The 15,798-nt window shown below is 34.3% G+C and overlaps 1 protein-coding gene and 1 long non-coding RNA gene across 3 annotated transcripts in view; one reads left to right on the plus strand and one right to left on the minus strand.

The window, feature by feature from the left end:
- The window catches only part of LOC126707498 (uncharacterized), a 52,801-nt gene that overhangs the window by 21,844 nt on the left and 15,159 nt on the right, over nucleotides 1-15,798 (plus strand). The gene's annotated exons all lie outside the window — the stretch shown is intronic.
- LOC126707493 (uncharacterized) lies at nucleotides 8,090-10,636 on the minus strand. Of its 2 annotated transcripts, XR_007648975.1 has the most exons (4): nucleotides 10,578-10,636; nucleotides 9,964-10,019; nucleotides 8,614-8,697; nucleotides 8,090-8,318 (listed from the first exon to the last, which is right to left on the minus strand). XR_007648975.1 is itself a non-coding variant. In XM_050407182.1 (3 exons), exons 1-3 carry the CDS (start codon nucleotides 10,123-10,125, stop codon nucleotides 8,214-8,216), a joined length of 351 nt encoding a protein of 116 aa, XP_050263139.1. In that variant the 5' UTR covers nucleotides 10,126-10,334; the 3' UTR covers nucleotides 8,090-8,213. The 2 variants fall into 2 exon arrangements, 1 of the variants encoding a protein (XP_050263139.1); XM_050407182.1 differs by lacking the exon at nucleotides 10,578-10,636 and having other exon boundaries at nucleotides 9,964-10,334.

Raw genomic sequence — 15,798 nt, forward strand, 5'->3', positions numbered from 1 at the left:
TTTTCATGAAAAATCCAAACTATTGTCACACATAGAGAGCATACCCTTCAACTTGAGTTTTGCCCACAATCCAATGACACGCTCAACAATTATTCACCATATAAATTGATTACAACGTTTGTTGTTTTACCATTTGGTACTAGCAATGTGGAGTAATCTTATCACTCAGATTTTGTTGTTTTTAATGTATCCCCCCTCCACGGAGCTAATCTTATTTTTTTAAGTTCGGATGGTAACATGATCCTGGATAAAATCTTCGTCTGAGAAGTACAAGCAAGGTACATAGCACAGGAAAAATATTTCAGTCCAGGCTTCAAGCCCATAAGCAGCAAACCTGATCTTAAATCCATGACAGGCAAGGTAAAAAAGAACACGTCTAGCATAACAGCTCATCATCCATACAAAACCATTAGTTGCAGTAATCATTTTTCTAGCAGTGAACGTCCAACGTTCACCAATGATCCGAGCTTTATACCATCAGCTCATATAATCAAAGAGAAGCTGGCAACCAACAAAGGACGCTAAAACCATTTAGACAACCAATAAAAAAGCAGTAATTGGCCTACAAATGTTAAACACCTTATATTTTGATAGCAAATGGCAATAACAACTTAGTGCCCATTTGTTTCAGCGTTTGAAGCCCAAAACGCGCGTTTTCAAAAAAGCCAGCCCAAAAATAGTGTTTGGTAAGTATAAAACGCAACTTTTTGGAAAAAGTTGCATTTTGTATTTGTGAAGAAACGCGCGTTTGAGTTTATGGAGCTCTGTGTGGGGAATTTAACCAAAATCCCAACCTGTGAGAAACAAAATAAATAGAGAAAACACACGCTAAAGAAAAACAATCACACACACAAGATAATATTTACGTGGTTCAACAACTTGCCTACGTCCACGGAGTTGCAAGGATTTCACTATTATCAGGAAAAATACAATAGTGCACAAGAACACTCTCAAGAAACCCAAATCTCAATTATACCCTAGCACTCTCTCACAAAAACAAAAAGAATAGAAGCTGACTGCCTCTCTTTTTTCTATCTTTCTCTCATGCGGCTGCTCACTAGGTTAATTGGAATTACTATATAAATCACACAGCTGCACTTAATACAATATATATATATATATATATATATTAAAGTCAGCAGAAGAGGTTTCCTATTACAAATAGGATTCGGTCAAAGCAAGGTGACTTAGACTAACTTGGGCTTGTGGCAATTCAAACCACACACGGGCCCACTTTAACAAATCTCCACCTTGGCTTGAATTGATCAAGTGACACTAGCAAACTCCTCCATCAGCTCCACCTTAGCCCTTAAAAGGCTCACAAGCTGCAAACATCAACCACAATCCTCCATAACACAATCCCTCATCCCTGCAACTCATCCTCCTGTCCTCAAGCTAGAAGACCAGTTGAAGCTGCGCACAGCTTTAACTTCTCAATAGTGACACCCTTAGTCAACATGTCTGTCGGGTTCTTAGATCCACAAATCTTCTCAAGTATTACCAGTTTATCTTCAACAAGATAATGGATAAAGTGGTATTTTGTCTGTATGTGCTTCGATTTTGAATGAAAAGCCGAATTTTTGGCAAGAAAGATTGCACTCTGACTGTCACTATGTAGAATGCCCATCTCCTACTTCTTACGCAATTAATCTAAGAAACCATGTAGCCAAATCATCTCCTTTCCAGCTTCAGTTGCTACAACATACTCAACTTATGTAGTAGACAAAGTGACATTCTTTTGCAGATTTGAAGCCCATGATATACTTGTACCACCCAGAGAAAAAACAAACTCAGTAGTACTCTTTCTACTATTAATATCACCAGCAAAATCAGCATATACATAACCTTGCAGTTTCAAAATTGCACCTGTAAAGCAAAGACATGTATTTGATGAACCCTTCAGATATCTCAGAATCCACTTGACTGCCTCCCAATGCTGCTTTCCAGGCCTACTCATAAATCTGCTCACGACTCCCACTGTATGTGCAATGTTTGGCCTTGTACACACCATAGCATACATCAAGTTGCCAATAGCTGAGGCATAAGGCACCTTGCTCATATGGTCCCTTTTTACTTTTGTCTTCGCTGACTGTTCTTTGCTTAGTTTGAAATGACTATCCAAGGGTGTGCTCACTTGTTTAGCTTCATTCATGTTGAACCTGCTGAGAACTTTCTTCACATACTCTGACTGTGAAAGCTTCAATGAACCATTAGCCTTGTCTCTAATGATTCTCATACCAAGGATTTACCTTACAGCTCCCAAATCCTTCATTGCAAACTATTTGGACAATTGCTTCTTCAGATTATTAATCTCCTCAATGCTAGACCCTGCAATAAGCATATCATCCACATACAATAGTAATATGATGTAAGAATTGTCAAAAGACTTAGCATAGCAACAGTGATCAGCTTCACATCTCTTGAACCCAATTCTATGCATAAAACTGTCAAATTTCTTGTACCACTGTCTAGGAGATTGTTTTAGGCCATACAAGCTCTTTTTCAGTTTGCAGACTAGATTCTCTTGTCCTTGAGTAATAAACCATTTTGTCTGAATCATGTAAAGGTCTTCCTCCAAGTCACCATGAAGGAATGCCGTCTTCACATCTAACTGCTCAAGATGTAAGTTTTCTGCAGCCACCATTCCCAATACCAGTCTGATTGTTAACATCTTCACAACTGGAGAAAATATCTCTGTGTAGTCAATGCCCTCCTTCTGCTGGAACCATTTAACAACTAATCCGGCCTTGTAACGTTTGCTACCATCATGCTCATTCTTTATTCTGTATATCCACTTGTTGTGCAAAGCCTTCTTTCCTACTGGCAATTCAGTCAGTTCCCATGTCTGATTCCCCAACAAGGAATCCATCTCATCCTTCATGACTAACTCCTACTTGCTTGAATTCTCATCTTGCAAGGCTTCATCATAACACTTTAGCTCACACCATCAGTCAACAGGAGATAATTTAGAGTGGGTGAATAACGCTGTGGAGGTCTAATGTTCTTGGAAGATCTGCGAATTTCAGCTACAAGTGTACTCAGATCTACTTATGAATTTACATTCTCCTTATCTTCTTCACCCCTTTTCTGGACAGTACCTTCAGTCAATTCATCTAAGTTGACAAACTCAGATTTCTTTTGATCTATCTCTGTAACATCTGACACTACAGTTGACCTGTCCTTGTACATAACCTGTTCATTAAATATCACATTTCTACTTCTGATGATTTTCCTATTTTGTTCATCCCAAAACCTATAGCCAAATTTCTCATCACCATAGCCAATGAAAAAACATATTTTAGACTTTGCATCAAGTTTACTATGAGCATCAGAATCAATATGAATATAAGAAATACAACCAAAAACTTTTAAGTATGAAAACTTTACCTCTTTATCACTCCAAACCTCCTCAGGAAGTCTGAACTCCATAGGAACTAATGGTCCTCGGTTTATCAGGTAAGCTGCAGTGCTAACAGCATCAGCCCAGAAAGTTTTTGGTAGTCCAGCATGTAACCTCATACTTCTAGCACGCTCATTGAGAGTTCTGTTCATGCGCTTAGCCACATCATTCTGCTATGGTGTCCCAGGAATAGTCTTCTACATCCTAATTTCCTGTGCAGCACAATACTCACTGAACCCTCCATCTATGTACTCTCCTTCATTATCTGACTTCAAACATTTTAGTTTTAAACCTGTTTTCATCTCAACCATGGCCTTCCACTTCTTAAAAGTTTCAAATACATCAGATTTATTTTTCAGAAAATAAACCTATACCTTTCTGCTTGAGTCATCAATAAAAGTGATGTAGTACCTTGAACCTCTAAGGGATGCAACCGGAGAAGGCCCCTATAAATCAGTATGTACTAATTCCAATTTTTCAGCTTTTGGTGTATAGCCAGTTTTTAAGAAGCTCACCTTTTTTCTGTTTTCCTAAGATGCAACTTTCAACATGTCAAAATCAATGGACTTCAATTCTGATAGTTTTCCTTTTGACAGCAGCATCTTCATCCCTTTCTCACTCATGTGACCAAGTCTGCAATGCCATAGGCTTGTATCAGTACTTGTATCAGCAGCTGCAATTATGTCTCTTAAACTTGAGGTCATATACAGAGTACCAGTTTTCTTTCCACGAGTCAATACCCTAGCTCCCTTTGTAACCTTCCAAGTACCACCAATAAATAGTATTGCATGCCCTTCATCATCAAGTTGTCCAACAGAAATTAGATTCCTCCTCAGGTCAGGAATATGTCGAACCTTCTCCAGTAACCAAACAGATCCATTGGGCAATAATATCCGGACATCTCCCATACCCACAACATCCAAGGCTGAACCATCAGCCAAATACACCTTACCAAAATCACCTGCAGTATAGTTCTGTATGATTTCTCGGTATGGAGTGATATGAAACGAAGCTCCTAAGTCCAAAACCCAATCATCAAGTGGACTGTCTACTACAAGAAGTAATGCATACTGTACCTCTTCTGTTACAGCATTAGCAGAATCATCTTCATTCTTCTTCTTAGGACTTTTGCATTGGTTCTTAAAGTGACCTGTTTTCCCACAATTCCAGCATTGTACTTGTTGGCCTGATCTAGATTTACTTCTGTTCTGATTAGAATTTCTAGATTTTGATCTGCACCGATTTGAATTTCTGTTATTACCTCTGCCTCTTGTCTCAAGGTTTAGGGCAGAACCAGATCCTGAGGTTTCACCTGCATCTCTTCTACAAATCTCCTTAGTCAGAATTAAATCTCGTATATCATTGTACTTGAGCTTTTCCTTTCCTGTAGAATTACTTACTGCCATCCTCATTGCCTCCCAACTGTTTGGCAAAGAAGCCAAAATGATCAGTGCACGGATCTCATCATCAAAATCAATTTCTACAGACAACAATTGATTTGTGATAGTGTTAAATTCGTTCAAATGTTGTACTACTGATGCATTCTCTGCCATCTTCAAATTGAACAGTTTCTTCATCAAGTGCACCTTATTGTTTGCTGATGGTTTTTCATACATACCAGGCAAAGCCTTCATCAGATCTGCTGTGGTCTTCTCCTTTACAACATTGTGTGCAACAGACCTAGACAGGGTTAACCTGATAACTCCTAGTACCTGTCTGTCAAGAAGAGCCTATTCCTCAGCCTTCATAGTCTCAGGTTTTGTCCCCAAAAGAGACGGATGCAATTTCCTCCCATAGAGATAATCTTCAATCTGCATCCTCTAATACGCAAAGTCTGTGCCATCAAACTTTTCTGTTCCAGACGCCTTTCCTGCTTCCTCTGCCATTACTCCCACTCAAACCTAACCTTAGGCTCTGATACCAGTTGTAGGGAATTTAACCAAAATCCCAACTTATGGAAAACAAAACAAATAGAGAAAACATACGCCAAAGAAAAACAATCACACACACAAGACAATATTTACATGGTTCAGCAATTTGCCTACGTCCACAGAGTTGCAGGGATTTCACTATTATCAGGGAAAATACAATAGTGTATAAGAACACTCTCAAGAAACCCAAATCCCAATTATACCCTAGCACTCTCTCATAGAAACAAAAAGAATAGAAGCTGGCTGCCTCTCTTTTCTCTATTTTTCTCTCATGTGGCTGCTCACTAGTGACTTAGACTAGGGCTTATGGCAATTCAAGCCACACACGGGCCCACTTTAACACTCTGGAGGTCCATAAACAAAAAGCTCATACGCGTTTTGATTTTGATCCGTTGGGCTCTTCCAAAAATAACCAAATTACCCTTGATAAATCATTGGTTCTCATATCATCTCTTTGCTCTCCCAATAAATTTCCAAATCCAAACACAAAAAAATCTATAACAAATTCCCAAATCATCTCTCTGCTCTCCCAACAAATTTCCAAATCCAAACACAAAAAAATCTATAACAAATTCCCAAATCAGCTAAGGAAAAAAAAAATCAATCCCTTGCAAATTAGGGTTCCTCAAAATGCAAAATAAAAGAAAATCAAAATATAGCAAAATGATAGAGAATTACAGGACAAAATCGAAGCCGAAGCATCAAAAAAACAGAGCTCTAGGTTCTATCAAATCGGCGAACCCCTCCCGATCAAACCTGGACGACTCTGACTCCGACCCCATTTTTGATCTCCAAGCCCTTCCCTCTCAACCACTCGCCGTCTCCGAACTCCACCACCTCATCTTCATCACACACTCCGATGGATTCTACGTCGCCAGAACCTAAGTGGGATGCTATCGATTCCACCAAGAACCAACAAACGAAGTGCTAAGAAAAAAAAAAAAAAAAAAAAAAAAAAAAGGAGAGAGACGAAGATGGAGAATGTTCTGGTGTTTGGAGGAATGGCAGGGAAGGAATAAAGAAAGGAGGAAAGAAGGATTAAAAAAGAAAACAGAACGGGTACGTGTATGGACGAGAAATTTAGTGGGAAAAAAGAAGAAGAAGAAAGAAATGTCGTGTGGAGGATAAAAAAAGAGTGGAAAAAAAAGGAAAAAAAGAATAATGAAATATTATCACAATTTTTTCACAATAAATTTTAAGAGGTCGGTTATTATTAGCTAATATTGGTGAGAAAAAAATAATTTTTTTAGAAAGAGAAAAAAGTAATTTTAATAGTATGTTAAAATTAAAATTAGTATTAATTTTTATCACAATATTTTCACAATATTTTTACAATAAATTTTAAGTGGTAGATTATTATTAGCTAATATTGGTGAGAAAAAAAATAATTTTAATAGCACGTTAAAATTAAAATCAATATCAATTTTTATCACAATATTTTCACAATACTTTCACAATAAATCTTAAGTGGTAGGTTATTATTAGCTAATATTGGTGAGAAAAAAAAATTTTCACAATATTGATTTAAGTATGAAATAAACTCTCTTATATATACATTGTCCTTTTTGGTAATTTACCTTTCAAACTGCCGCTTTTATAAGTGCTAGCCAAACACTCAGTTTTTTCGAAAAACACTTTTTAACAGCTTTTACCATACACTCAACTTTTTGAAAAAGTACATTTTCATTATGCACTTTTTCAAAAAGATGAACCAAACTCACCCTTAATGATAAATCTGACCTCTTTTTACAATCTTTTATCTGTCGGCAATTCATATGCCAAACCTAAGGAAAATATCATACAAAAGCTTCTCTCTCTCTCTCTCTCTCTCTCTTCCCCCCAATCTCCAAGAAAAACTCAAAGACATGCAAATGCCATCTTGTCACTGCACATCCATAATCCATAAATCCTATCTGCTATCAGGGAACTTAGCCTCGTATGCCTGGGGCACCTGCATGCACTTGTAGAATTTACTAGTAGTTTTACTATTAAGGACTATGTATTAAAATAAACAAAATAAAATGAAGTGAGAAAATATAATTACCATATAAGTTGCAGTAATCATCTTTCCAGCAAACCATCTACCATGGAGAGCACGTTGTGCAGCAACTGCACCTTGTGTATTTTCAAATCGCAAATACACAAAACCAGCACTGTTCCTATAATCATATATACAACAACAACAACAAAGAGTCCCAAATTTTTGGGGTTAGTTATCGACCCTCAACAAACTAATTAGGTTCAATCACATGTATTCTTTTCTTGTATTCTATTCTATCTAAATATATCAAGAAAATTTGAAAGAATGGAAAAAGAGGGGGGGGGGGGGTGGGAGAAGAGGAGGTCCACACAAAGAATAGCTTACTTTTATATTATAGATAATAAATAAATAAAGAGAAAATGGAGGAATAACTAACCAAGCCACCTCCTTCATCATCATCAAAATCACCAGAATTTGCTCCAACATCTTGCATTCCAGCTTGATCAGTAAGAGCTGAAACCTGAACAGGAAAAGAAAAGAAGGGGGAAAAGGAGAAGAGAAGTCAGGTAAAAGATCATATTCAAAGTAGAAGAGCCTGTAATAAGAATTTTTGGTACAGCATACACCATTCATTCATGCAGCACTGACAGAAGAAGAATGCCATGAAGTTTTATACAGAAGCACATGCCAAGTTACTAAAGACGAGTAACAGGGCAACACAGGCATTCAATTGTTTGATTTGAAAGCATTGATCTTAGAAAGGACTCTGAATCACCAAGTAAAACTCTTTGAAACTGTTGTATTAACTAATACGCTGCTACAGAAAGTAACAGCGTAAAATATATGAAATGACAAGAAGCTGGTAATAAAACAATGAGATTTGTACACTGTTGTTTCAGACTCAGTGCATTGAAAGATTGAATGGCAAAAACTTGATAAGCCGACCCGCAATCTCCAACTGTTGATTCAGACTCAATGCATTTCTAGCGTCTTCAAGACGCGCAAACTGCAATAAACAACTTATTCAATTAGCCTACTAAATCAAGAGGAACCTTGGTGTGCATATAATATGCCATCTAGAACATCAGTAGAGCCAAGAACACCATATAAAGATATTATACCAAGTGATTTAGATACAAGCTGTATGTGATGTTGAAGCCGATTATCAATCTATAAGAGTAAAGGACTAACTATATCATTCAAAGCTTCTCATGTAGTTAAGCATGCAAAACTGTGTTGCATAGAAATTTAAGTGCTGCATTTTCAAGCAATTACACAAACGTTTCACAAATAGTACTCACCTGGACAAAGCCATATCCTTTGCAATGTCTAGTTTCATCAACAGGCAACTGCACCAGCTCTACTTGACCAAATGCTTCAAAAACCTATTCAAAATAAAAGAAATGGATCAACAGAATTTAGTAAAGAATAACCATATCAAGAATCCAAAAAGAAGTAACAATCTGATACGGACACTAGATGCAGGTCCCAGATCACATGGCTAGATGTTGAAAGCCCATGTCAACCCAACTGATTAAAAAATCCTAATTAATTTAGGGATACAATTTTAATTACTTATATTGTAATTTGGTTATTTACTTTCCAACTTAGTTCAGGTATTTATTTCATTTTATTTCTAGATTAGTAGAATTATTTTTATTAGTCAGAATAATTTCCTTTCAGTGTTAAGTTGGCTAGTTTAAATGAAGGACACCTTGAGTTCAGCATTATTGACAATTGGCTTGCTTAGTAAAATTTCTTTTGGAACATTTCCAATGGTTGGTGCTGACTCCAGCCAACACTAGGTGCTGACTCCTAGTTTTTTACATTTTCTTCTTTGTTTCTTTTATTCCAATTTTTTTTCAGAGTTTGTTATGCATCAAATTTGGTATCAGAGCTAGGTTGTTCTGTCTCAATGACAAGGCATGATAACCATAACATAAGAAAAATAAATCAAGAAAACCAGTGAGAAGACTAAAGGGAATCTTTATAGCTGAAAAATCCTCACACTCAACTATAAATTAAGAATTTATCAAAAAATTGTAAAAACAACAACAAAAGCATATGATTGTAACAGGTTGAAATATCCCACACTGGTTTACTACTTTGCAACCTGCTTTAAGGTTAGTCCAATTAATCAACTCTGATAACTTTCGCATTATAATAATCCTATGGAATGACTGGTTTACATTTTCCCATTCTAATCAGAACTTTTTCCCTAAATGATATAAATCAAATGTGAACATAATACGACAACATTCATTCTGCCAGATTTTGGACTGGTGCCATTCATGTTTTATACTAGCTATGGCAAACAGAACATTCTATTTATTTTCATAGACTATTTTTTTCCTGTTTACAATACAGATGGATCTCCAAACCTATGTGGCACAAATTTCTGCAAATCCCATATCTACTGTAGTTTTTTGCAAATCCCATATCTACAGGAGTAGAAGGTTTACTTTCTTTAATGAAATAGCTTCATTTATTGAACTGAAAAACAAAAATGTAGCAGCAATTTTAGGATTTAATACAATATGAAATTACCAGAAATTTAACATTTATTGGTTATGTTTTCGTATGTATCTATGTGTGTATGTGAACTGCAAAACAATTTCAACTAAGATGTATTCAGGGAAAATAAAACGTACCCAACTCCCTTGGATCGTCTTGAATTGCGGTCCATTATAAGGCGTACATCTCGAACCTGAAAATTGTGCTTTCCAGATATTAGAAAGATGAGAGACAAAAAGAAGATAACAATTTACATTGGAGTGTGAGAAAAAAAGAAAAATCAACTCATAGAGCAACATTCCTCAACACTTAAGGGAGGATGCGAGCAGTGGATAGAATTAAATAGAGAGTTGAAACTGAACACTTTCTGCCTCATTTTACAACGGATCATTGCCTAAACAAGTGGGGGTCACTTACTCCAGATTTTGTTTGTGTGCATTCAACCAAGGAAAATGTCAAATTTGAGAATTAGGATGGCAATATGGTAAAACAGGGTAATGGGCTTCTGGCCCATTTTCTTAAAGAGACAGAATATGTTAGCTCCACAGATGCACAAACTGCTAGTCAAACTCTACAACTCCTCCCTTACCTACTCTATAATAGTTGTTTTCTCTATTCATTAAGTAACACATGCACCCAGAGGATTTTGACTTTTGAACCTATGATCTTGCCATCCAACACCATCTTTTAGGGATAGCTAAATATAATTATATAATCTACGAACCAAAAAAAAAAAATGGCAAATACCAACCTTGCCAGCCTTTGAGAAGAACTCATACACATCTCTAAGATATTAGGCTATAAAGAAAGAAAGAGATCATAGAAAATAGACTGTGTTTTAATTATAAGAACAGCTAAGATGAAGTTGAACAATATAAATATCATATTACCCGTGCTTGCAGTTTCCATGAAGAACTTTTCCAACTGACAACCCATGTCTTAGAGAACCCAGCATCACACAAACATCTCCTCTCTAGGGCAGGTAAATGTTATACTCATATAACTTCAACGCAGTGACCACAGTTAATTACAGAAAATATCACACAATGGAACCCCACCTCAAAATATAATGAGGCGTGTTTGAAGAAGAGTGAGGAAGACCAGCAGATTATCCTTATATGCAAACAAGATGTCCACAGCATAAAACAAAGGAAGCTTTCTGTGCAATGATGCATGACACACACCCCTCAATCAGGGCCTATCTTTAAGCCTTAATAATGGAATTCAAAAAAGTACTTGCACCATCAGTACAATAACATTCTCAAGCATGACTCATGCATTGAGAACTGAAACCAGCGGCAAATTTAAGTACAAGATTTGATTTCAAATCACTGATACAAAAATTGGGAAAAACCACTATTCCGTCTTCTGTCAAATACGTTACTCATCAAGACAACGGACCCACGCGCTCTCACTTTTGGGTAAATTGGGAAACCAACTTATTGCCTAAGGTCAATATATTTAGATATTTAGAGCACTGACCACCGGGCCTTCTGGCCTAAGTGGTACCTGGTTCACTTAATGACCAACCCCTCAAAGGTTCTATCCCCTGCATAAACAATTACCTGGCAACCAAAAAAAGAAGATATTTAGAGCACTGTTGTAAGGTGCCAACATATTGAACCTTCCTCTGTCTTGCTCTATTAGTCTCTGAGGTCGCAGGTCACAACTATTTAGACTTTTTAAAATAATATTTATCTAAAATTTTAAATTAAAATTTTTATTTAAAACTCTCTTTTTAATATAAAAGTTTTATATTTAAGTTTGTTAAGAGCAATTGAATCACTATTAATACTTGTATAATAGAAAAATGACGACATTTTAGTTAACAAATTCTAAAATTCACACACATAAAGTTATGTAAAATTATGTAAAAATACATACTTATTATAATAATTGTGTAAATTTAGCCTAGCTCTATTATTTTTTTTTTATTCTTGCTTTAAATATCCTGAGAATGAAATAAATGAGTGGATGATAGTTATTGTGTGTGTGAATAAATATAAAAAATTAAAAAATTAAGAAAAAAAATGATATTTTAATAAAATATAGTGTAAAATAAATAATTTGACGTAAGGTATTTTGAAAAGTGAGTATATAAAATATAAAAAACAAATTCTTATTTTAAAATAGACACAAATTTTTGCACGAGCTAATACAAAAATAAACAAATTTTTGGATTTAGTGTCATAATTTTCAAAAAATGAGATTAAAATAGTGTCCTAATTAATTCTTAGAATTTTTCTGAAAAATGAAAAAACATCTAAAACTTAGGAAATTTTTTAAAAAAATAGTAAATTATTCTTTCAACCAGTTTGTGTTTTTAAATTTAAAATTATTTAACTAAAAGATATGAGTATTTTAGAGAGTTTAATAATTTGTGTAACGATAATTTAGTATGCAAAATGATAAAACCCAAATAAAGAATCATGTTATTAGTAGTATAGATTAATTAACTAAGAATTTTGGGGCTCCTTTATACTAGGGCCTAGGCTACTTCTGTGACCTTACCTTAATGGCTAACCAGAATTACAATTAATGTTTTGAATATTTTGGTATTCATTTGAACAAAATATTTCGGTATTGGTATATTTTGGCATATCGTTTTAGGATTACCGTTAATATATAATTATTTATATAATAAATTATTACTTATTATTACTATTTAGTTAAATAATAATACAAATCAATTATTTTAATATAGACATTAAAGAAAATCCTTAAGAGCATTTGCAGCAGTGTAGTTAAATAATTATATAGCTATTTTAGCTACACCAAAACACAAAAAAGAAGGTTGCAGCAGTAGAGCTAAAGCTAAAAAATTTAGCTTCTCAGCTACAGTGCATAGCTATCTTTAGCTGTGCACTGTAACGCAAAGATAAATATATATATATATATATATATTTGTTGCGTTAACACTGATCATAATATTTTAATATCATTTTTTTCATTTCTTTTCTTCACTCCTCTTTTCCATTTTTGCCCGTTGCTCCTCTCTACTTAGTCCTCACCCACTTTGTTTCTACCTATTGCCGCCAACCAAGCCCCTGCCCAGCGCCGACCACTCTATCTCACAATAGTAACTTAAAAATAGTAAATTATTACATTAATAATAATTAGTTGTATTAATTTATAAGTTTCAATTGCAATGGAGATTTTAATACTAAATTGAATTTAGAAATTTTTTTGCAATAACTTAAATTGAAAAAATCAATTTTTTTTTTTAATAACATAAATTGAAGAAACCATTGTAATAACTTGATACCAATTATATATTTTGCGATATATTATAATAGAAATTTCAAAGAGATGGCTTATTGCAACAAATTTAACATTGTAATAACTAAAATATCAATTATTTTACAATCTATTGCAATGACAAACATGAAGCTGCAATGAATATTGTAAGGACTCGATTTGTAACGACCCAAAACGATACTGGGTTCGCACGTAAATAGGCCCAAACAATATAATTTGTAGAGCGTGAGTGTTTAAGAACTAGATTAACTTTTGTGGAATGAAAAGGTTCACCCTCACGTATATTGAGGGCTCAGAGCTGGTGCAACGATCGTTTTGTTTTGGTAATCGATACAGTTCTTTTGCTCTTTTACGTTCTCCTTCTTCAGTCTGTGCTTTTCTTTCTTTTCTTTTTTGTTCCGATCCCCCCGTGTGCATGTTCTTCTTTCAGTTTATATACTACCCTCCGTGTTCCATCCTCACCACACACGTATAGGTTGGGTTCGGGGGATTTCTTTCTGTCCCATCTAGCACCTCCTAGAACTTCCTATGGGCAGCTGTAAGGCTGCCTCCTTACTGTTCAGGTATCACCTCCACATTAATGCGGCCAGAGAGTTGGTTGAGAGATAATTAATGCGGAGGCAGCTGTAGTTATAAATATTTGTTTGCCTTTTCTTTCTTACCCTCAGTTTGTTATCCCATCTTTAGTGGTGACGTAATTCCGAGGTCCGGTTGTAATAAGACCGTGTCCTGATCGTCCTCGGACGCATACTGCCGAAGAGTATGGTGTCCTCGGACGAACACAGAACTCTACTTTCGTGATATTAACCATCACCCTCCTTCGGTAATTAACCTTATGACCTGACCTGGCCTCCTCGGACGGATGTGCATCCTCGGATGGGCCACAGGCCCAACGATCCTGACCTTAATGGGCCTATTGATTGGCTGGCCCCCACAAATATATTATTACAATGATCTAATTCCAATTATTTTACAATATATTGTAAGAAAAAATATGAAAAAAATAACTATTACAATAAATATACCATTGCAATAATTTGAACCCAAATTATTTTTTTCAATTCTTTACAATCTATTGTAATAAAATTCAGGAAATATTAGCCTATTGCTACAAGATATTCGAAGTTCCATCATTGTAAGGAAAAAAAAAAACCTATTTTATAGTGACAGCTCAAGAGTAAAAATTATCAATACATAAAAAAATTGATATTGGAAGAATGATGACATTGTAAAGATTCAAAAAATTTGGGAATTAAATTTCCAAAATTTGGCCATTTAAAACAAAACAAAAAAAAAAAGATTAATGAAATTACCAACCTTATTGACCTTCAAAACTTGCCAGTGACATAAGTCATCTTTCATTTCTTGCAACATTTCTGTCACTTCCTTGCTTAAGGCAACACGGAGAATTTTTTTTTTTTTTTTTTTTTTGTTAACCATCTCTAGTTGAATCTATTTGAATTAATGAGAGTGTATAAAACATGTTATAAGAATTAAACAAAAAATTGTAAGTAAAAACTTGATAAGAAGAATTCAATAAAGAAATTGATTAGAATAAATGATCTCATGGGCAAGTAAAAGTAAAACATGTTAATAAGAACAATTCAATAAAAACTTTTGATGTGAAACTCTTACCCTTATGCTCCAAATTTGATTTGATGAAGATTGAACAAATTTAGGATATAATTAAATATTGGACAACAAAATAATTAAATTGGATCAAACCATTAACATATAAATTAGATCAAACATAAGGAAATTAACTTAAACAAAAGGCAACAAATACATAAAATGTATTCAATTTGATTAGTAAACAAATATATACCTACATGATTGTAGGTAGGACAATGGAAGCCTAAACCCAAAAACTGTATAATAAGTTGGTGAATGAAAAAAAAAAATACACCAACCGTGTATATATATACATACTCGACCTAAAAAAGGAGTCCAAATAAAAATCAAATACCCGAAACTCCTTGAAGTCTATGTTAATATCATTCAAAAAAGAAAAAAAAAAAAGTCTGTTAATATAGATCTCTAAAGAGGCTAATACGAAATATAATTCTTTTTATTTTAAAATTTCCTGATTATACGTTAATTTCCTGATTATATATATACTTATCACCATATACATCTATCAAACTTTTTCTCTTCCGGTCTACCTTTTTATCCTCACCAAAAATGCCTTTTTCTTTGGGGGATATATATGGATTTTTGGATAGATTTACATTATATATGGTTTGTTAGGATTATTCATCAAAGCCTGGATCTAAATGCTGATATACATCACCATATGATATTTATTGAAGTTTTCCTCGGCCAGTCAACTTTTTATCTTTAGCAACAGCAATTTTTTTTTTTTGGGGAAGGGTGATATAGAGATATATATATATATATATATATATATATATATACAGTTTTTTGGGATAGATTTACAATGCGCGCAATGATACTATTAATTTAAGATGTATTAGACCTTTATTTTTAAATGGAGTAATTAAAAAATAAGAAGAATTAGATTCGTTGCTGCAATTTAGGATGCATTAGATTTTTTTTTTTATGTAAATATTTTTTTTTTAATCTAAAAATTTAAGAAAATTTCTGCAATTTGGTGCTGCCACTTGGCACAACCACGGCGTCTAAGCCCAACTTTTATTATATATAATATAATATAATATAATATGATATGATATGATTTTTAAAATTTTTTGATT

This window comes from Quercus robur, chromosome 11, assembly GCF_932294415.1.
Source record: "Quercus robur chromosome 11, dhQueRobu3.1, whole genome shotgun sequence".
NCBI lineage: Eukaryota > Viridiplantae > Streptophyta > Magnoliopsida > Fagales > Fagaceae > Quercus > Quercus robur.

Coding starts and splice junctions, on each gene's coding strand:
- LOC126707493 (XM_050407182.1), bottom strand. CDS start 10,125: ATGTTGCTCTATGAGTTGATTTTTCTTTTTTTCTCACACTCCAATGTA. Junction 8,698..9,963: donor AGACGATCCAAGGGAGTTGG/GTACGTTTTATT, acceptor TATTTTGAATAG/GTTTTTGAAGCATTTGGTCA. Junction 8,319..8,613: donor AAGGATATGGCTTTGTCCAG/GTGAGTACTATT, acceptor TGTTTATTGCAG/TTTGCGCGTCTTGAAGACGC.